The 23,399-nt window shown below is 45.4% G+C and overlaps 1 protein-coding gene across 3 annotated transcripts in view; it reads right to left on the reverse strand.

Annotated features, from left to right (window-relative positions):
- The window catches only part of LOC144892216 (uncharacterized), a 256,345-nt gene that overhangs the window by 223,307 nt on the left and 9,639 nt on the right, over positions 1 to 23,399 (reverse strand). The window contains exons 1-2 of one of the 3 annotated variants that reach the window (XM_078777673.1): positions 2,776 to 3,039; positions 2,076 to 2,508 (exon numbers count right to left, since the gene is read on the reverse strand). In XM_078777673.1, the coding sequence (XP_078633799.1) occupies positions 2,076 to 2,496 (421 nt within the window). In that variant the 5' untranslated portion in view covers positions 2,497 to 2,508; positions 2,776 to 3,039. Of the gene's footprint in view, positions 1 to 2,075; positions 2,509 to 2,775; positions 3,040 to 23,399 lie in introns of those variants that run through there. The other 2 variants (XM_078777672.1, XM_078777675.1) reach the window with 2 other exon arrangements.

Genomic DNA, 23,399 nt, shown 5'->3' on the forward strand with positions numbered 1-23,399 from the left:
CAATGACCCTAAACATACCAGTAAATCCACCAAGGAATGGCTGAAAAGAAAGAAATGGAGGGTTCTGGAATGGCCAAGTCAAAGCCCGGATCTAAATCCCATCGAGATGTTGTGGGGGGATTTGAAACGAGCTGTGCATGCAAGAAACCCCTCAAACATCGCACAGCTGAAAGAATTCTGCATGTAGGAGTGGGCAAAAATTTCTTCCAGTCGATGTCAGAGACTGAATATGAATGAATGATCGTTTTAAGGTTGTCAGAGACTGGTAGACAGTTATAAGAAACGCCTACTCAAGGTTGTTTCTGCCAAAGGGGGCAATACCACCTATTAGAGCCAAGGGTGTACTTACTTTTTCCACATGCGAAATTTGCATTTATGTTTATTTAAATTATACAATGGACTTCAAAATGTAAATGTTTCATATTTGTTATATTATATCACCTTTATCTGTCAATATTGTGGAAATGAAGATCAAATAGCTGTATGTTGAAATATGTTGAAAAAGTCAAAACTTTACATGGGGTGTACTTACTTTTTCACGTGACTGTATATATGTTGTTCAGCTTGGCTCTGCCCCTCCCGAAAGCGTGCGCTGTGTCACGCTTTTGACGTTCGCAGACGATTTTGCCTGCAAAGTTTGGCCTCGATCTGTTCAGCCGTTGCAGAGAAAAAGGGGGTTTTCGTGTTTTCAAGAAAAACAATATGGCAGCAAAACCACGTGACTTGTGACGTCATAATTACCATTAAAATATTCTTCAGACCGAGTCCCCCCTGCGGTGAAAATTTGATCTCAATCGGTCCTATTATTGCAGAGAAAATCTTTTTTAAAGGAAATTAAAACTTAAAATGGCACTGAGTTAAGGATCATCAGAATGATCAGAATTCCCAAAGTTCAAAATGCCATATCTTTGTCAAAAATGATCGAAACGTCGTGAAGTTCGAACCTGATCTGTAACTTATCATGCGGAAACCATGTGCCAAGTTTGAAATCATTAGCATTAAGCATTCAGAAAAAAATGTCCGGAAAACTGTTCTTTGCGTGATGGACTGACAGACTGAATGACAGCGTGCAAACCTATAGTCCCCTCCGGTGTACACCGGTTGGGGACTAATAATGTATAATCAGTTATGAGGTTAGTCAAATACCGAAACTTTGGTCAAATACCACACAATACCGAAAATTTGGTTAGATTCCGACAACTTTGAAAATGTGACCTTTGTGACCTTCAAAGGTCAAAGGTCGAAGATTCTGAAATTTGTTGGAAAACTTGTATTTCATGATGCATGTGATAATATAAGATCATGTACGACATTTCACCCTATCAGGGAGCGAACAATGTAATAAAACCATCAAAAATCCACTTTTCTAGAATTCGTGACCTTGACAAAAATGAAAAATCGAGCTAGAATGGGGCTGGACACGTGACATTGGCCCAACCAAATACCAAAACCCCTGTCAGATTCCACCAACTCCCTCGGAGGAGATGTAGCTTTAACTCGATTACCCCCAAAAAAGACGACTTTTTCCGGGCGTTGCTCCACCCACAATGGGCGCAATACGCCCACTCTAGGCAGGACACAACTAGATCATGATATCAACCTCCCACCAAAGTTTCATCAAGATCGGATGATATCATCGGGTAGTCATGCTGCGGACAGACAGACACACAGACACACACACACCCATGACAAATATAGTGGTCACTCTGTTTGATAACTCGTGAACCAATAAAGGTTACTTCTTGACATGCTGTGTTACATTTAAACTAGAATGACACACTTCGACATCACGACATCGACCGATATGCATCTGCCCATATTATTACATTATTATAATACTTGTACGAAGTTTGATATAAATCAATTCAGCTGTTCTCAAGTAATCACATTTTTACCCGACATGACCTCTGTTCTTTGACCTTAGGACCCCAAAATCTAATCAGTTAATCCTTACATCATTATGCATGTCTGTAACAAGTTTAAATTGGATCACTTTCGCCATTCTCAAATTACAGACATATTACAGACTTTGACCTTTGACTTGGTCGACGGAGGCATAAAAATACGTCACCTACCAGATTTGGGTGTTGATCCATCATCCTGAAATTGGAGACTGCAGAAATCACTGAGCCCGATTCCACAGAGACCAGAATCGTGGTCCAGCTGCACATTTTGGGATGCGAAAATCTTTTCACAGAAACTGGAAAGTTCCCGAATAACATTCTCCAAGTTGACGAAAATGCTTCCCAAAAGAGAAGAACGTGCAATCTGGACATCTTGCGGCTTCCAAAAAGAATTCATAAATTTACAGAAGTCAGCATACATTGCAAATTGAAATTTCTCTTTGGCGAGAGAGCGGAGCTCGTCCCGCAATGGATCCGACTCAGTACAAGCTCGAATAACCTTCTGATTCTCAATTCCAAGCTTTTCGATCACTGCTTGGGCTGTTTCTGCTCTCAGTCCTTGTAATTGGAGCCATTCCAAGAAGCTCTCCATTTCACCAATGACCTGCCAGGGATACAAAGCTCATGTTAATCACAGAAAGGTTATACATGTTATTTTCTTTGCACAGTTTGGAATGTTTTGTGAGTCATAATCTTATCCAATTTGATCACATATCCAGTTAAACAGTAAACGTATCCAGCTTGTTCACCACAAATATTGATTTGGGATAACGTTATCCTGATGAGCCCATAATAAGGGCGCAAGCTCGATCGGCCAATCTAATTCCAGGTATTTGTGACCAAAAATATCTGTCTTCAAAGACCTGAGTACCACATGGATGCTCTCCCAATCTGAAGTTGATGTGTTGGTATAATTTACGAAAACGACATCAACATCATGTCGCGTTCAGGGTCACAGTTGTTCCTCTTGTTTAATACACATTGTTGTAAAAACCAAATCTACAACATTGTCCCAAGAGTAGGTTTAATTCAGTTTTGATCTCCAGCAACACCTGTAAGAAATCACATGCATTGTATCAGTGTACCATAATCATAGAAGTAACAATGGATTAGCAATTAGTACAAGCAAGCCTGGAACATCTAGCAATACGCACTATTCGAGTATGCACTACCACACAGAATAAATGTCACAAGAATGTGTCGGAGCGATGTCCGTCCAAGTTCTTATCGAAGCCTCTCAGTGGTCGGAGACAGCATAGCACCTGGGTTCAACTGAGACACAATTTCATTGCATTCTCCTCGCCGTTAAAACTACACTTCCGCGAGGGCAGAAATAAAGCTAGCAGCACATATCATCAGAAAGCAACAGAGTAATATCAGTGAACAGCAGTTGTCAGTCTATGTCAGTCAGTCCAACCATAGCGGTCGGGGCGACGAATTTCTCTCTCGGCGCGGGTCCGGTAACCACCGGGTACTACATCCCCAAGACCGGAGTCCCCCGTATCGGAGTATCCGCCTAAATCGGGTGACGGCGGTGGCCCACAGGGCCAACCGGATCGGGTGCATGTAGCGGGGAGGAAGCCGGTAGATGCTCCATTGTCGGTTCAACTGGGTCGGAAGCCGGCTCATAAACTTCCCCGCATGGGGCCAGGTGGCGTACCGAGACCGTAGACTCCCATCCATTGGGCAACAACACACGAGCGTGCTCGGGATTAGCTTGGAGAACCTGCACCTTGTCCACAAGCGGGTCATATTTACTCGTGCGAACCGCGCTTTTGAGAAAAGCCGGTCCAGGCTCAGCAAGCCAGCCCGGTAAAAGTCGAGTACTTCCCGAACACCGCGAGTAACAAAACATCCGGTCGTGGGGAGTTTGATTTGTACAACAACAACAACATGCATTTTAAGGCCATTTTCCCTGCCAGAGCGGGGGTTAGCCTTGCGGTCCCCATGACAATCTTCTCCATCTTGCCCTATTTTCTGCATCTCTCCTTGTTAACCCCCTTGCCCGCATTTCTTCTTCCACCATCTTTGGCCAAGTCTTTCTCGGTCTTCCCCGTCCTCCACTTCCTTCTACATTCATTTCCATAACTCTTCTCAACCAGTCACTTTCATCCTTCCTCAACACATGACCAAACCATCTCAACCTGTTCCTCTTCACAACATCAATCACAGGCTCTATTCCCATCATTTTTCGCAATTCATCATTTGGCTTCCTCTCTCTCAACGATACTTCCGCACATCCATCGAACCATTCGCATTTCCACCCTTTCCAACCTTCGTTGCTGCTCTACGTTCATTACCCATGTCTCGCTCCCATAAATCATAACACTTCTCACAAATGCAGCATACACCTTTCCCTTCAGCTTCAACGACACTCCCCTCCTCATCAGCACGCCACTCAGTTCCCGAAACTTCTTCCATGCACATCTCACTCTAGCAACCGTTGCCGAGTCTGATCCACCTTCTCCATTCAGCATGTCTCCGAGGTAGCAAAATGTTTTCACACCTTCCAGCTTCACGCCGTCTCCAAGATCCAACTCAACATTTCCTCAATCTCCAGCTCCCTCTGTGCACACCTTACATTTGAATGTAGCTGCCACACTGGTTAATGACCCTCTCAGACCACTACATTTTTGATGAAACCACTCAGCGCACATTGTACATTGAATGGAGTTCAATCCGACACCCTTCCTGCACACAGCACAGGGCCACTTCCCAGTTCTTTCCACCTCACCACATGCTTTACCACTTGCCATCACCTTCGTCTTTCCGATATTCACCTTCAGACCTTTTGTCTCCAGACATTCCTTCCACTTGTTCATCTTTTCCTTCAGTCCATCCATACTTTCCGCAATCGACACCAGATCATCTGCATACAACAACTCCCACGGTAAACCCTCCTTTACGTTCTGAGCCAGCACCTCCATCACAGCTACAAATAGTCGTGGACTTTGTTCAGACCCCTGATGCACTCCCACCTTCACCTCAAACTCACCACTGTTCCCGTCCTTCGTCCTTGCAGCTGTGTGCGCTTTTGTACATTGCCATCACTACTCTGATCAACCATTCCTCCACTCCTAACTTCCTCATTGCCCATGTCAATACTTTGCGTGGAACCCTATCGAATATTTTCTCCAGATCAACAAACCCAAGAAACAACTTCTTCCTCTTCTCCATGTACTTCTCCTGCAACTGCCTCACAATAAAAAGCGTGTCGGTCGTTTCTCTTCCTGGCATAAATCCAATCTGCATTTCGTCTATCTTCACTTTCTTCCTTATCCTCCTCTCCAACACCCTTTCCAATACCTTCATTCCATGCTCCAAGAACTTTATCGCTCGGTACGAGCCACACTCTCGAGGGTCACCTTTGCCCTTGTATAGAGGGACGAGGGTACTCAGTTCCCAATCCACTGGAATGCGGCCTTCTTTCACCACCAGATTACAGATCTCTGCCATTCTCTTCACACCCCAACTTCCCGCTGCCTTCAACATATCTCCCACAACACCCGTCCGCCCTCCCGCTTTTCTACTCTTCATTGCTTTTATCGCTTCCTCAACTTCCTTCTCAGTTATATTCTCTGCCGGTCCTAAAACTGGGTTACTCTCGATGTTGCCATCCCATTCATCCTCTGTATTCAACAGCATTTCCATATATCTTTTCCATCGTCCTTTAATTCCATCTGGGTCCACAACGATTTGTCCCACTTCATCCTTCAAGCAACTCACCCCCATCACATCACACCTCTCTTTTGCTATCTGCTTTGCAATCCTGAATACTGCTCTCTGACCCTCTTCCGAATCCAAGCGTTCTCCCAATATTTTCCTACATGCCTCCTGCGCCTTTGCTACCTCTTTCTTTGCAGCCTTCTTGGCTGCCTTATAACTTTCATGCTCTGCTGTTTCTGCTCCCGTACCCTTCGCCTTCTGCCACTCCTTGAACTTCTTCCTCTTCTCGTCAATCCTCTTTCCAACTTCATCATCCCACCACCATGTTTCCGAGTGACTCGGTGGTCCTTTTGTCCATCCACATACCTCACCAACGGCTCCCAACAGACTAGCTTTCATTGACATCCAACCACTTTCAAGCTCAACCACATCATCCTCTGCCGTACTCAGCCTCTCTTTTAATGCCTCCCTTACTGTCACCTCTTTCAACCTCCACACCTTCATTCTCGGTTGGTACTTCACCCGCCGAGCTCTCCTCGCACCTTTCACCCTTATGTCGCAGACAACCAAGTGGTGCTGTGAAACAGCCTCCTCCCCCGGGATCACCTTTGTGTCCCGGAGGTGCCCCCTATCTCGCCTACGCACCATCAGGTAGTCAACGGTTGTCGTCGACCCACCTGACGTGTATGTAACAAGCTTATTATCCTCTTTCTGGAACTGAGTATTACAAATCAACAAATCAGCTCCATCAGCAAACTCCAAAATCCTTTCACCTTCTCCATTTCTCACACCATATCCGTAACCCCCATGAACTCCCTCAAAACCATCCATACTCCTTCCCACATGTCCATTTAGGTCTCCTCCTACCACAACAACCTCCTCATCTTTCACGTTTTCCATCAGCTTCTCTATCGCACACCAGAACTTGTCCTTCTCTTCATCGCTCCGACCAACCTGCGGAGCATATCCCGAGATGACGTTCACCAAGAGCTTTCCAATCATCATTTTCACCATCATCAACCTATCACTCACTCTCGTCACACTCACCAGACCGTCTACAAACTCCTCAGAAAACAGGATACCAACACCATTCACGCCCTCCAGGCACCCTTGCCACACAAACTTGTATTTCTGTCCCTGCCTGCCCTTCACCATTCTCACACCACTTCCCTTCCATCTCGTCTCTTGTACACAACATATGTCCACTCTTCTTCTGACCAATACTTCCACCACTTCTCCTGATCTCCCTGTCATTGTCCCTACATTCCATGTCCCAAACCTCAGAAACCGATCTCCACGTCGGGCATCAGACGTTTCGTTGTCATAAAAGGAGTGATTTCCACCCTTGCTTCGATCGGGTTCCCCACCTTGAGTTTTGACGAGAGAGATTGGGGTCCCCCACGGGGGTACTTCGGGCTGTACCCTGCCCACAAGTAGTTGTAATTGGCATGGTTCTATTCTTGAGGCAATGTTTTTGTGGCCGGATGCCCTTCCTGACGCCAACCCTTTTAGTCGCCTCTTACGACACGCAGGGATACGGTGTACCTATTCTAAACCCGGGGTACACACACCGAGTGTATGCGCATGTGCTATTCAAAAAGGCACGCCAACAACAACAACAACAACGCGGTCCTCCCACAGAGCTGCTCGTCGCAGCTAAAAAGGCACAACAACAACAACAACAACAACAACAACGCGGTGCTCTCATCGAGCTGCTCGTCGCAGCTAAAAACGTGTTTCCTTTTGGTGCCGCACGGTTTGGCAGTGCCAACTGAAGTACGTACCCTCAATGCACACCCACGTATATTTTTTTTTATGAGATATCGCCTGCAACAAAGCCTTCAAGGCCACTCGGGGTGAGGCCTACACAAAGGAAAGTAGAGATATTACACATGAGACAGAAAGGAGGAATCTTTTGACATTCCTCTTGAATTGCGGGAGGTTGGGATGGAGGGGAAAGCAGGATGCAGGCAACGTGTTCCAGAGTGATGCTGTGCAGGGGGGAAAAAACCAGAAGAATACCTTATACGTTATAGTCTTACTCTTTGGGACAGTTATAGTGTATGGATGGGAATTGTATAGTGTATGAACTGCATGAACTGCCAAATTATAGTGTATGAACTGCCAAACATGTTGAGCAACTGAACGTGTGCTCAGGTGGAACAACCTGATAGACCCTCAGAGCACATTCCGTTGTAATATCTGTAGAAAGGGCTCAAGGAAGCAACAGAGCGGCAGATTGAGAGAGGTTCCAGGGATGATGTCAATCCCTGTCCCACCAAAATGGCAGCACGTCGCTAGATTCTGTCAAGAAGAGATAGGTAACAGGCTGGAGCACCAGCCCAAATATGGCAATGATACTCCATGACAGGACATATAGTGGCCTTGTGTAGATGGAGCATAGCAGCTTGAGAAAGGTATCACTGAGCACGAAATAAGCTTTAAGGCGCTGGGAGGTGCTTTTAGCTCAACAAGAGATGCACATTTCCCAGCTGTGGTTTGAGCTGATATCCAATCCAAACAGACGGACAACAGGGAGTTCCTGCAAAGGTGAAGAATCCAGAGACAGGGTCGGAAAACAAGTTGATGTTGAACGAGACACAGATACCTTACATATGTGTTATGGACAGGTGATTACTTGCTGTCCCTCATGTGCCACAGAGCTTTGACAATTTGCAAGGAAGTCAGAGATTGTACCAAGCAATTTTCAAGAAATGCCATATAATTTAGCCTTCGAGATGTCAAGAGCAACAACCCTGGCTTCTCCATGACGATCCAAAGCCCGATTCACATTTCCAGTCATTGAATGCTGAGAATTTAATTTACATGTTCAGCCAACCAGTCGACCTTTAATGTCGAAAGCCATGCTGAACATCATTTTGGATGTTGCAGGTTTCCAGATGAGTCATGAGTTGTCGATTTATCAAGGATTCAAACACTTTGCTGATAATGGGTAGAAGGCTAACAGGCCGATAGTTAGTCGGAAAGATCTGATTACTCACCTGAGCCGTTAAAGACAGGGACGACAGAAGCCTGATTTCAGCTAAGTGGAAACACAAACTGACATGCAAAAGCAATACAGTTCGAGAACAGAAGACAGTTCGAGTGAACACATCTTCGAAGCAATTGCAGGGATTCTATCTGGTGCAGTCGATTTTGAAATGTCAAGCCTTTGAATAATCTTAGCAACTTTCCTGCGTGTGCTGATGACAGTGGAAAGCCTGGTGTCAAGATGGGAAAGACAAAGAGGCAATGCTTGTCTGTGGTCTTCAAGTGTGGAGTTTGCAGCAAAATGCTCAGCAAAGAGGTCGACTTTATCAAAAGAAGAAAGCACTTCAGAGCAATTGAAGAGGACAGGAATCGATGATTGATTATGGTTGAGAATGCTATGAGCAATTCTCCAAAAATCTCGAGAACTGAGATGTTTATTTGAGATAGAATGAGAAACAGATTCTGCATACTGTCGCTTGACATTCTCTCGTACTCGTTTATCATGGTTGTTCGCAAGGTGAAACAAATGATGTGCCTCACTCGAACCAACACAATCATTCTGTTTGAAAAAGTGATTGCGATGACAAGCCAGAGTGAACCACGGCTGTGTTCGTGCAAGCATTTTGTATTTAAGACCTCACACTAATTGCAACAAAAACTCGCTCACTTGTTTTGTGTCCCTTAATATATCCTCTTTGACCCAAAAAATGTCTTCAGAGATCCTCTGGGGGGGAAGTTCTCAAATCGGCAAAATCCAATATGGCCGCTATCCATCTAATTGACAATTGTTATTTAAAAAATCAAAAGCAAAACAATCATGAGTAATACCACTTTTTATGGGTTTTTGGGGACGAGGAATCAAATTCTGATCTTATTTGGGTGATATAAGGTCACAGAAACTCTATGAGGTCACCATCAAGGTCATTTTGGGACAACAAGATAAGAATAATGCATAATGCATCTATGTATTTTATTTTTTTAGCAGTGGGGAATCTGCTTCTGATCTTATTTTGATGATTAGAGGTCATGCTCATTCTTTATTGGAGTCAAAAAGGATATTCTTGTGTATCTTCTGAAAAGATTTCGTTTTATGTAAAATAAAAATTTGTAAAACAAGTAGTGTTAAGTTCCGAGTAAGAAAGCGTGCAGTAGCAGTAAGAGCAATATTCTTCCATGTTATATATTTTTTTGCAATGGGCATCTTTCAGTTGTGATAATATGAAGTGTTTGATGTTTACTAAGTGTAGATAGTGGTTTCTGTTTTCAGCCATGGAGGTATCTGAAGTGTGTGCCATCTGCAAAAAATCTATAGATGAGAGAGGGTCAACGGCATCAACTCTTGGAGAAAAGGGAAGTTCTGCCATCAACCAGGCCAGCAACGCAAGAAAAGACAGCATTCACACTGTGCCTGGAGAAAAGGTACACAAAGACTGTCGCCGCACAGACTGTCACCCACAACAGATAGCCAAGGACACCAATCAAGAAGAGTCAAAGCCAAGCACAAGCAATGACAGACAAGTACTTCGGTCATCTGAGGAGAGGTTCTCTTTCCAGACTGATTGCATTTTTTGTGGTAGACCAGCAACGTTTGGAAGAAAGAGGAAGAAGCAGCAAGTTCTTCAAGTCAAGACCATTGAATTCAAAGAAACGCTCCTGGCAACATGTCGCGAACGAGCAGATGATTGGCCAGGTACTGTCAAGGCGCGAATTCTGCATGTTCATGACCTGCATGATGCAGATGCAGTGTACCATCAGACTTGCAGCGTCAATTTCCACACAAAGAAGCAGATACCCATGGCTCAGCAGACGAACACGGAAATCTCCAAGAGAGCAAAGCTTGGAAGGCCTAAAGCTGATGAGAAGTCTGAAGACCAGCGGAGGGCTCACACGTGGTCGAGGAATGACGGAGCAACAACGTCTGCTATGGCTGCTTTCGATGCCTGCCTGTGCAGAAGTAAACCAGGCAATGCAGGAACTCACAGGGGTGAACTACAACACCGGCGAACAAAACAAGGACATGACCACAGCAAGACAAGCCCGTGACTGGAAGGACACATTGTCAGTTCTCGAGTATCTACAAGAGCGCAATCCATTCAGCAATGACTCAAGTCTGTGGAGCTTGCCACTGGAGTCCATGCCCACCCAACTGTTAACGTCGATTCAGCTCAGTCGGTTGGGGAATCGATATTAAGGTCAATGGATAAAAGAACAACAGCTGAGTACACCTTCAAGAAGAAAGACCAAGCAGTCACATTCGGCATGAAGTCGTCTGTCAAGATTGATAGTGATCAAGTCCAGGTTGACCCACAGCTTCTCTTCCAGAGACTAATTACAGTTGCGCAAAAAGCTGATGAACTGGAGTCAGCCTTCAAGCATGAACTGTGCAGCTATCCACCAGCGCTCTTTGATTCCTCTCTTTTTCTCAGAGAAGCACACAAGCCAGCCCTTGCTGGTGCCATCAGGGATCTCCTCGGATCTGATGTTCCTGCAATTAACCCCGATGATGACACCCAGTATGTCTTGGATGGAGGAGCACTTCTTCAACGCATCCCATGGTCTCGCAGAGCAACATGCAAAGACATCTGTCACCAGTACACGGAATATGTGACGAAGAGGTATGGAAATGCCATTGTCGTGTTCGATGATTATGAGAGCACCAAAAACAAAGGACATGACACACCAGAGACGATCGAAAGGAAATGCTGGCGCAACTGTGACATTTGCAGCTGACATGCCTCTTACAATGAAGAAGGAGCAGTTCCTTGCAAACAAACAGAATAAGCAGCGATTCATTTTCATGCTGAGTGAAGAGCTGCAGAAGAAAAACTGTGAGACGCACCATGCTTCAGGGGATGCTGACCTCCTGATTGTGCAGAAGGCCGTGCAGTCTGCTGCTGCCACCAACACTGAGCTAGTTGGTGATGAGTGATGACACAGACCTCATCCTCCTCATCTACCATGCAAGTCTGGAATCCCATGACATCTTCTTTTGTCCTGAGCCAAAAAATAACAGAAAGAAGCCTCACATTTGGAACATCAAAGCTATAAAACAACGACTTGGTCCAGACATATGCAAGCACGTGCTCTGTATGCATGCAGTTCTTGGATGCGACACAACATCTCGCCTCCATGGAATAGGAAAGGGAGCGTCTCTAAAACGATTCAAAGCAAGCAGCGCATTCCGTGACCAGGCCAAGGTGTTTAACACACCTTTTGCTTCCAAGCTGGATGTCGCAGATGCAGGAGCAAAAGCATTGGTGATCCTCTACAATGGAAAACCCACTGACATCTTGGACTTCCTCCGTCATCAGCGCTTCTGTGAAAAGGTGGCTTCAAGCTCATCTCCCGTTCAACCACAGATGTTGCCACCAACAGCAGGAGCAGCAATGTACCACAGCCTGCGTGTGTACCTGCAAGTTCAAGAATGGAAGGGATCGGCAGATGGACTTCGTCCGACTGAGTGGGGGTGGCAGGAGTGTGACGAGGGGCTTGTGCCATTCCAGACAGCCCTAGCTCCTGCTCCTGATAAACTGCTGCAGGTGATCAGGTGCAACTGTCAGGCTGACTGCAGCACCCTGAGATGCACATGCAAGAAAAATAACATTGAGTGTACTCCAGCTTGTGGAAACTGCAGGGGATCTGGCTGCACGAACTCGCTACAGATGCCATATGATGATGATGATAATGATGCCATATGATGATGATGATGCCATATGATGATGATGATGATGCCATATGATGATGATGATGATGATGATGCCATATGATGATGATGATGATGCCATATGATGATGATGATGATGCCATATGATGATGATGATGATGCCATATGATGATGATGATGCCATATGATGATGATGATGATGATGATGCCATATGATGATGATGATGCCATATGATGATGATGATGATGCCATATGATGCTGATATATGATGATGATGATGCCATATGATGATGATGATGCCATATGATGATGATGATGATGATGATGATGCCATATGATGCTGATGCTGATGGTAATGCCATGATGATGATGATGCCATATGATGATGATGATGATATATGATGATGATGCCATATGGTGATGATGCAATATGATGATGATGCAATATTATGATGATGATGATATATGATGATGCCATATGATGATGCTGATGCCATATGATGATGATGATGCCATATGATGATGATGATGCCATATGATGATGATGCCATAAGATGATGATGATGATGATGCCGATGATGCCATATGATGATAATGATGGTGCCATATGATGAGGATGATGGTGCCATATGATGAGGATGATGGTGCCATATGATGATGATGACATATGATGATGATGCCATATGATGATGATGCCATATGATGATGATGCCATATGATGATGACGATGATGATGATGCCATATGATGATGATGATGCCATATGATGATGATGCCGATGATGCCATATGATGATAATGATGGTGCCATATGATGAGGATGGTGGTGCCATATGATGATGCCATATGATGATGCCGCCATATGATGATGATGATGATGATGCCATATGCTGATGATGCCATATGATGATGATGCTGATGCCATATGATGATGATGACGATGATGCTGATGCCATATGATGATGCTGATGCCATATGATGATGATGCCATATGATGATGATGCCATATGATGATGATGATGACATATGATGCCATATGATGCTGATGATGCCATATGATGATGATGATGCCATATGATGATGATGATGATATATGATGATGATGATGATGATGCCATATGATGATGATGATGATGCAATATGATGATGATGATGATGCCATATGATGATGATGATGATGCAATATGATGATGATGATGATGCCATATGATGATGATGATGCCATATGATGATGATGATGATGCCATATGATGATGATGATGCCATATGATGATGATGATGCCACATGATGATGATGCCATATGATGATGATGATGATGCCATATGATGATGATGATGATGCCATATGATGATGATGATGATGCCATATGATGATGATGCCATATGATGATGACGATGATGCCATATGATGATGATGATGCCATATGATGATGATGATGATGCGATATGACGATGATGATGATGCCATATGATGATGATGGCGATGATGCTGATGCCATATGATGATGCTGATGCCATATGATGATGCTGATGCCATATGATGATGATGCCATATGATGATGATGACATATGATGATGACATATGATGCCATATGATGCTGATGATGCCTTATGATGATGATTCCATATGATGATGATGCCATATGATGATGATGATGCCATATGATGATGATGATGATGCCATATGATGATGATGATGATGCCATATGATGATGATGATGATGCCATATGATGATGCTGATGCCATATGATGATGATGATGATGATGCCATACGACGATGATGCCATATGATGATGATGATGCCATATGATGATGATGCCATATGATGATGATGATGATGATGCCATGATGATGATGATGATGATGCCATATGATGATGATGATGCCATATGATGATGCTGATGATGCCATGATTATGATGATGATGATGCCATATGATGATGATGATGATGATGATGCCATATGATGATGATGATGATGCCATATGATGATGATGATGCCACCATATGATGATGATGATGCCAGATGATGATGATGATGCCATATGATGATGATGATGCCATATGATGATGATGATGCCATATGATGATGATGATGCCATATGATGATGATGATGCCATATGATGATGATGATGATGCCATATGATGATGATGATGATGATGATGATGATGATGATGATGATGGTGATGGTCAAGTTCTGAATTTCTTTACAAACTTGAATTCTTCATCGATTTAAATCCTCTTCACCAAACATTAAGCATGGCATATACTCATAAATCATTTGAACAACCATGCAAGAACACTGATTTGTGGCCAAAAAAAAATCCGTTTTTGGTAGGGTTAAACATTGATGATTTTCATAATTTTCCTCCCAGACGATTCCTTAAGGCTTTTTTCATGTGATAGAAGACATACACAGGAATCAAAATTCGTTGTTTGTTTTTGTTGCAATTTGTGTGAGGTTGCACAGCTATTTTTCGTAAAATGCCTGTACTAAGTGTGTGGTTTCACTTGGTAGGTCCGAGAAGGGAGAAAGAGCTCCGCACCAACAAGGATCCAGTCAGTGACTTCCTTGGCAGTTTCAGATGGGTTGTGACAAAGGAATGAGTTCCAGTTAACATGGGCTAGAAAAGAACGCAAGGCATCCCAGTCAGACTTGCTATGTTGGAAGACAGTTCAATGGACAGGATGAACAACAGTTGATGGTGAAGAAGAAGACACCTGCACTTTGATGTTGACATAATGAAAGCTTTGTATGTGGTGAGGAGCTCAGAGGTGCCAAGGAAGGACTTCGCACGCTGGAGGATGCCCAGGCGGTGCCTGGCTTTGGAGGCCAGCTTGGAAATGTGGTTTTCCCAGGAAAGATCATGGCAGATCGTGAGACCCAAAAGCTTGATTGACAGAACCTCTTCAGGAGGATTGTTGAGGAAGCAGATGTTTCAGTTGAGAAAGTAGATGGTTTTCCAGACGGTATTTATGGAGAGACTTTGTGAGGGTGTGCGATTTGTCAGGATTTTTTTTTTTTTTTTTTTTTTTTTTTTTTTTTGTATACAATATCGAGGCTCGTGAAAGAGCGAACATTAATCACATGAACACACAGAAAGACAAACCGACACATAAAACATATAACATAGGGAGCGGTAGACAAGATGGGGAGAGAGGGGGAAGGACACAAACACAACATTTGAGAGCAGGGACCGAGAGACATGGAGACATCGAGAGATCTGAGAGAGGGCGAGGGCTTTGGGGGGGGGGGGCGTGGGAAGGGGGCAGTGGGAGAGGTATAGAACATATGGACACTGCCAGGACTTCCAGGAAAGAAGTTGGAATTTCAAACAAGGTGGATCTAGGGTGAATTAGCGGGGGTAGAAAAGATCAAGGTTTTGGATGGGGGAAGATAAGAGATGGTGGTGAACAGCTGTTTTAAAGACCTGGAGGGAGGAGTGGGATTGAAGGGAGTGAGGGAGTTTGTTCCAGAGGCGGGAGAAAAGAGGAATGAAAGAGTGAAGGTGAGCGGAGAGCCGAGATTTCGGCAGCTTAACCATCAGAGGGTTGCTGGCAGATCTTGTGCGACCTGTAGGAATATTTGGGGGACAGAGCACAGAGAGAGCTGGGGGTGCAAGGCCGGAGAGGAGTCGGTAGAAGACAGAAAGACCACCTACCTGCCTGCGGTGAGTGAGTGAAAGGCCCTCAGAGATAGCTTCATCGCGGGAGATTCCAATAATTCTGAAAGCTTTGGTTTCAACAGCGTGAAGCCGAGCTAGGTGTGAGGCAGGAGCACCGGCCCATAGGGGAGAACAGTATTCCATTGAGCTGCGGATGAAAGCCTTGTATGTGGTGAGGAGCTCAGGTGTGCCGAGGAAGGACTTCGCACGACGGAGGATGCCCAGTCGGCGACTGGCTTTGGAGGCCAGCTTGGAAATGTGGTTTTCCCAAGAAAGATCATGGCAGATAGTGAGACCCAAAATCTTGAGCGACAGAACTTCTTGGAGAGGATTGTTGAGAAAGTAGATGGGAGGGTTGTCCAGTCGATCTTTTCGGAGAGACATAGTAAGAGTGTGAGATTTGTCAGGATTGAAAGACATGTTCCACTTGTTTGACCAGTCTGTGATTTTGTCCAGGTCTTCAGAGAGTGAGGAGGCAGCAGACTGCCGATCTGAGGGAAGAGGAATGGAGCGGCAGAGAGTGGAGTCATCAGCAAAGAGATAGAGAGGATTTTCGAGAGAGTCAGAGAGATCATTGATGAAGACCAGAAAAAGCACGGGGCCCAGAACACTGCCTTGGGGAACTCCAGCCTGAACAGGAAGAGGAGATGAGAGAAACCCATTCAGGGCCACACGTTGACGACGACTAGAGAGGAAGTCCGCCAGCCATGCGTGGAGATTTCCATGGATACCAAAGGAGGAGAGTTTGGTGAGCAGAGCGGGGTGCCAGACCGTGTCGAAGGCACGTGATATGTCGAGGGAGACAGCTCTAATTTCCTGTTTGGCATTGAGGACCTCCATCCATTGTTGAGACAGCAGAAGCAGCATGTCCAGAGTAGAGTGACCTGGTCTGAAACCAAATTGATGATCAGAGATCAAGCCATTGGAGAAGAGGAAAGATTTCATATCAGAAGCAATGATGGATTCCATGACTTTGCTGATAATTGGGAGAAGGCTGATTGGTCTGTAGTTGCTAGGATCTGTTTTTGCACCTTTTTTGTGCAAAGCGGTGATGTTGGCTGATTTCCAAGCAGATGGCAGTTGACCTTGAGCAAAAGAGAGGGTGAAGAGAACAGAGAGAGGGTGAGATAGAGCAGCAGAGCAGGATTTTAGGACCCGTGGGCTGATGCCGTCGGGTCCAGTTGCAGAATCAGAGTCGAGGGTTGACAGAAACTTTTCCACCTTGTCAGGAGGAAAGGACACGGAGTCCAGGAGCAGCAGGGTACGACTGGGTATGGTGGGTACAGAGAGGGATGGGTTTGGGACACAAGATTTAGAGGCAAACACAGAGTTGAGGCATTCAGCTTTTTCACGTGCGGAGTCAGCTGTGTAGCCATTTGAGGTAAGGGAGGGGATGGAGGGGGAACAAACACCAGAAACGGATTTGACCAGACGCCACCAGGATTTGGAAGAGGGAGACAGATAAGAGAGTTCGGTCTTGAGAACGGAGAGATATTGTTTCCTGGCTCTCCTGAGGGTGGACACACACTTGTTTCGGGCTTTGTGAAAGGAAATGAGATTTCCTTCCGTTGGATTTGCTTTCCAGGAGACGAAGGCAAGTTGTTTCTGGGCAACAGCCTCACCACAAGATTCCGTGTACCATGGACGGGAGGAAGGGTATGACAACTGAAGACGAGATGGGATAAATCTGTGCATGAGAGAGAGCAATTTACTTTGGAAGAATTCCCAGGATGAGTTGATGTCAGAGGTGGTAGAGATGGGAGACCAGTCCAGATGATTGATGGCTGCTTGAAGACCGTGCCAGTTGGCCTGAGTGAAATGCCAGACTCGTCGACGCTGAGCAGGCTCCCTGAGGATGGTCAGAGAGATGTCCACTTTAACAAGGACATGATCAGATGATCCGATCGGAGCAGAAGAAGAGCAGCAGACATTTTCAGGGAAGTTAGTCATAACCAAGTCCAGAAGAGAAGATGTTCCGTTGACTGAGATCCGGGTCGGGAAATTGATTGAAAGACATGTTCCACTTGTTTGACCAGTTTGTGATTTTATCCAGGTCTGCAGACAGCGAAGAGGCTGCTGCGTGCCTATCTGAGGGTTGAGATATGGAGCGGCAGAGGGTGGAGTCATCAGCATAAAGATAGAGGATCTTCCAGAGTCAGAGAGATTTATTGATGAAGACCAGAAATCGCACAGGGCCCAGAACAATGCCTTGAGGAACTCAAGCCTCGACAGGAAGGGGAGATGAGAGAATTCCATTCAGAGCCACACGTTGACTCTGACCGGAGAGGAAGTCTGCAAGCCATGCGTGGATATTTCCATGGATACTGCAAGAGGAGAGTTTGGTGAGCAGGGCGGGGTGCCAGAATGGTCAAACAAGTGGAACATGTCTTTCAATCCTGGCAAATCTCACACTCTTACAATGTCTCTCTGAAAAGACCGACTGGAAAACCCTCCCAGCGACTTTCTCAACCATTCCTCTCCAAGAAGTTCTGTCGCTCAAGCTTTTGGGTCTCACTATCTGCCATGATCTTTCTTGGGAAAATCACATTTCCAAGCTGGCCTCCAAAGCCAGTCGCCGACTGGGCATCCTCCGTCATGCGAAGTCCTTCCTTGGCACACCTGAGCTCCTCACCACATACAAGGCTTTCATCTGCAGCTCAATGAAATACTGTTCACCCCTCTGGGCCGGTGCTCCTGCCTCACACCTAGCTCGGCTTCACGCTGTTGAAACCAAAGCTTTCAGAATCATTGGAATCTCCTGCAATGAAGCTAACTCTGAGGGCCTTTCACTCACTCACCGCAGGCAGGTTGGTGGTCTTTCTGTCTTCTACCGACTCCTCTCCAGCCTTGCTCCCCCAGCTCTCTGTGCTATGTCCCCCTAATATTCCTACAGGTCGCAAAGCTCTGCCAGCAACCCTCTTATGGTTGAACTGCCAAAATCTAGGCTCTCTGTTCACCTTCACTCTTTCATTCCCCTTTTCTCCCGCCTCTGGAACAAACTCCTCCACTCCGTTCAATCCCACTCCTCCCTCCAGGTCTTTAAAACAGCTGTTCACCACCATCTCTTATCTTCCCCCATCCAAAACCTTGATCTTTTCTACCCCTGCTAATTCACCCCAGATACACTTTTTTTGAAATTCCAACTTCTTTCCTGGAAGTCCTTGCAGTGTTCATATGTTTTATACCTCTCCCACCTCCCCCCCAAGCCCTCTCCCTCCCAAATTTCTCCCGATGTCCCTGCTCTCAAATGTTGTATTTGTGACCTTCCCCCTCTCTCCCCATCTTGTCTACCACTCCCCTTATTTTGTGTTTTATGTGTCGGTTTTACTTTTTGTGTGATTAATGTCAGCTCTTTCACGAGCCTCGATCTTGTGTACAAAAAAAGAAAGAAAAAAAAAAAGACCGTCGAAGGCACGAGATATGAAAAGGGAGACGGCTCTCATTTCCTGTGTGGCATTGAGGACCTCCCTCCATCCATTGTTGAGAGAGCAGAAGCAGAATGTCCAGAGTAAAGTGGCCTTGTCAGGCTGCATAAATTTAACCTACATGGGAGGTGTGCCAGGACAAGCACATCAGGGCAAGACTAAAGTTTGCCAATGAACACCTCGGCAAAGACCAGCACTTCTGGAACAATGTGCTCTGGACAGATGAGTCAAAGGTAAAGCTATTTGGCCACAGTACCAGAAGACATGTTTGGCGAAAACCAAAGACAGCATTTGACCACAAGAACCTGATACCAACTGCAAAGCATGGTGGTGGAAATATTATGGTTTGGGGCAGCTTTGCTGCATCAGGGCCTGGGCAGCTCACCATCATATAAGCCACGATGAATTCTTCATTGTACCAGAGGGTGCTTGAGGATAATGTGAGGCAATCGGTCGGAAAGTTGAAGCTAAACCGAAGGTGGACCTTGCAACATGACAATGACCCTAAACATACCAATAAATCCACCAAGGAATGGCTGAAAAGAAAGAAATGGAGGGTTCTGGAATGGCCAAGTCAAAGCCCGGATCTAAATCCCATCCAGATGTTGTGGGGGGATTTGAAACAAGCTGTGCAAGCAAGAAACCCCTCAAACATCGCACAGCTGAAAGAATTCTGCATGGAGGAGTGGGCAAATATTTCTCCCAGTCGTTGTCAGAGACTGTTAGACAGTTATAAGAAACGCCTACTTGAGGTTGTTTCTGCCAAAGGGGGCGATACCACCTATTAGAGCCAAGGGTGTACTTTCTTTTTCCACAGAAGGAAATGGCGTCTCTGTTAATTTTTTGTTGAATAAATTATTGCAAAGTCAACTTTTCATTGTTTTTTTTTCAATTAGAACACCTTCATCTGTTGATACTGTTTAAATGAAGATCAAATATTGATATGTCCACATATGTTAAAAAGTTTTTTTTTTACATTTCACGGGGTGTACTTACTTTTTCCACATGCGAAATTTCCATTTATGTTTATTTAAATCATACAATGGACGACAAAATGTAAATACAAACAACACAAATGTAAATTTAAATGGACTACAATATGTAAATGTTTCATGATATTTGTTATATTATATCACCTTTATCTATCAATATTGTTGAAATGAAGATCAAATAGCTGTATGTTGAAATATGTTGAAAAAGTCAAAACTTTACATGGGGTGTACTAACTTTTTCACGTGACTATATATATATATATATTGTTTCCTGGCTCTCCTGAGGGGAGACGCTCACTTCTTTTGAGCTTTCTTAAAGGAACTGAGATTGCCTTCAGTTGGATTCGCCTTCCATGAGACAAAGGCAAGTTGTTTTGAGGGCACCTGCCTCACCACAAGATTCAGTGTACCATGGATCCGAGGAAGGGGATGACAACTGAAGACGAGATGGGATAAATCTCTTTTTTTTTTCTTTTTTTTTTGAATACTGAATCGAGGCTCGTGAAAGAGCTAACATTTACTTCACAAACAAATCAACCAGACAAACAAAATACACAAAGAGAGGGAGCGGAAGACAAGATGGGGAGAGAAGGGGAAGCACACAAACACAACATCCGAGAGCAGGGAGATGTGTGGAAGAGAGAGGGCCTGGGGGGAGGAGGCATGGGAAGGGGGGGGGGAGGAAGAAGTATAAAACACGAGGACACCAAGGACTTCCAGGACAGAAGTTGGTATTTCAAAAAAGTGGAATTGGGGTGAAATTAGCGGGGGTAGAAAAGATCAAGGTTTTGGATTGGGGAAGATAAGAGATGGTGGTGAACAGCTGTTTTAAAGACCTGGAGGGAGGAGTGGGATTGAAGAGATTGAGGGAGTTTGTTCCAGCGGCGGGAGAAAAGAGGAATGAAGGAGTCAAGGTGAGCAGAGAGTTTTGATTTTGGCAGTTTAACCATAAGAGGGTTGCAGGCAGATCTTGTGCAACCTGTCGGACTATTTGGGGGACAGAGCCCAGAGAGAGCTGGGGGAGCAAGGCCGGAGAGGAGTCGGTAGAAGACAGAAAGACCACCAACCTGCCTGCGGTGAGTAAGTGAAAGGCCCTCGGAGATAGCATAATCGCGGGAGATTCCAATGATTCTGAACGCTTTGGTTTCAACAGCATGAAGACGAGGTAGGTGTGAGGCAGGAGCACCAGCCCAGAGGGGAGAGCAGTACTCCATTGAGCTGCGGATGAAAGCCTTGTATGTGGTGAAGAGCTCAGGTGTGCCAAGTAAGGACTTCGCATGATGGAGTATGCCCAGTCGGCGACTGGCTTTGGAGGTCAGCTTGGAAATGTGGTTTTCCCAGGAAAGATCATGGCAGATAGTGAGACCCAAAAGCTTGAATGACAGAACTTCTTGGAGGATTATTCAGAAAGTAGATGGGAGGGTTGTCCAGTCGGTCTTTTCGGAGAGTCATCGTGAGAGTGTGAGATTTGTCAGGATTGAAAGACATGTTCTACTTGTTTGCCCAGTCTGTGATTTTGTCCAGGTCTGCAGAGAGTGAGGAGGCTGCAGACTGCCGATCTGAGGGATGAGGAATGGAGCGGCAGAGAGTGGAGTCATCAGCAAAGAGATAGAGAGGATTTTCAAGAGTCAGAGAGATCATTGATGAAGACCAGAAAAAGCACAAGGCCCAGAACACTGCCTTGGGGAACTCCAGCCTGAACAGAAAGAGGAGATGAGAGAAACCCATTCAGGGCCACACATTGACTTCGACTAGAGAGGAAGTCCGCCAGCCATGCGTGGAGAATTCCATGGATACCAAAGGAGGAGAGTTTGGTGAGCAGAGCGGGGTGCCAGAGCGTATCGAAGGCACATGATATGTCGAGGGAGACAGCTTTAATTTCCTGTTTGGCATTGAGGACCTCCATCCATTGTTGAGACATCAGAAGCAGCATGTCCAGAGTAGAGTGGCCTGGTCTGAAACCAAATTGATGATCAGAGATCAAGCCATTGGAGAAGAGGAAAGATTTCATATCTGAAGCAATGATGGATTCCATGACTTTGCTGATAATTGGGAGAAGGCTGATTGGTCTGTAGTTGCTAGTATCTGTTTTTGCACCTTTTTGTGTAAAGCAGTGATGTTGGCTGATTTCCAAGCAGATGGCAGTTGACCTTGAGCAAAAGAGAGGGTGAAGAGAACAGAGAGAGGGAGTGAAAGAGCGGAAGAACAGGATTTTAGGACCCGTGGGCTGATGCTGTCAGGTCCAGTTGCAGAATCCGAGTCGAGGGTTGACAGAAACTTTTCCACCTTGTCAGGAGGAAAGGACACAGAGTCCAGGAGCAGCTGGGTATGACTGGGTATGGTGGGTACAGAGAGGGATGGGTTTGGGACAAGATTTAGAGGCATACACAGAGTTGAGGCATTCAGCTTTTTCACGTGCGGAGTCAGCTGTGCAGCTGTTTGAGGTAAGGGAGGGGATGGAGGGGGAACAAACACCAGAAACAGATTTGACCAGACGCCACCAGGATTTGGAAGAGGGAGACAGATAAGAGAGTTTGGTCTTGAGAACGGAGAGATATTGTTTCCTGGCTCGCCTGAGGGTGGACACACACTTGTTTCGGGCTTTGTGAAAGGAAATGAGATTTCCTTCCGTTGGATTTGCTTTCCAGGAGACGAAGGCGAGTTGTTTCTGGGCATCAGCCTCACCACAAGATTCCGTGTACCATGGACGGGAGGAAGGGTATGACAACTGAAGATGAAATGGGATAAATCTGTGCATGAGAGAGAGCAATTTACTTTGGAAGAATTCCCAGGATGAGTTGATGTCAGACGTGGGAGAGATGGGAGACCAGTCCAGATGATTGATGGCTGCTTGAAGACCGTGCCAGTTGGCCTCAGTGAAACTCCAGACTCGTCAACGCTGAGCAGGCTCCCCGAGAATGGTCAGAGAGATGTCCACTTTAACAAGCACATGATCAGATGAGCCGATTGGAGCAGAAGAAGAGCAGCAGACATTTTCAGGGAAGTTAGTCATAACCAAATCCAGAAGAGAAGATGCTCCGTTGACTGAGATCCAGGTCGGGAAATTGACAGATTGTGTCAGTCCCAGTGA

Source organism: Myxine glutinosa, chromosome 5 (assembly GCF_964187855.1).
Source record: "Myxine glutinosa chromosome 5, kmMyxGlut1.1, whole genome shotgun sequence".
In the NCBI taxonomy this organism is placed as follows: domain Eukaryota; kingdom Metazoa; phylum Chordata; class Myxini; order Myxiniformes; family Myxinidae; genus Myxine; species Myxine glutinosa.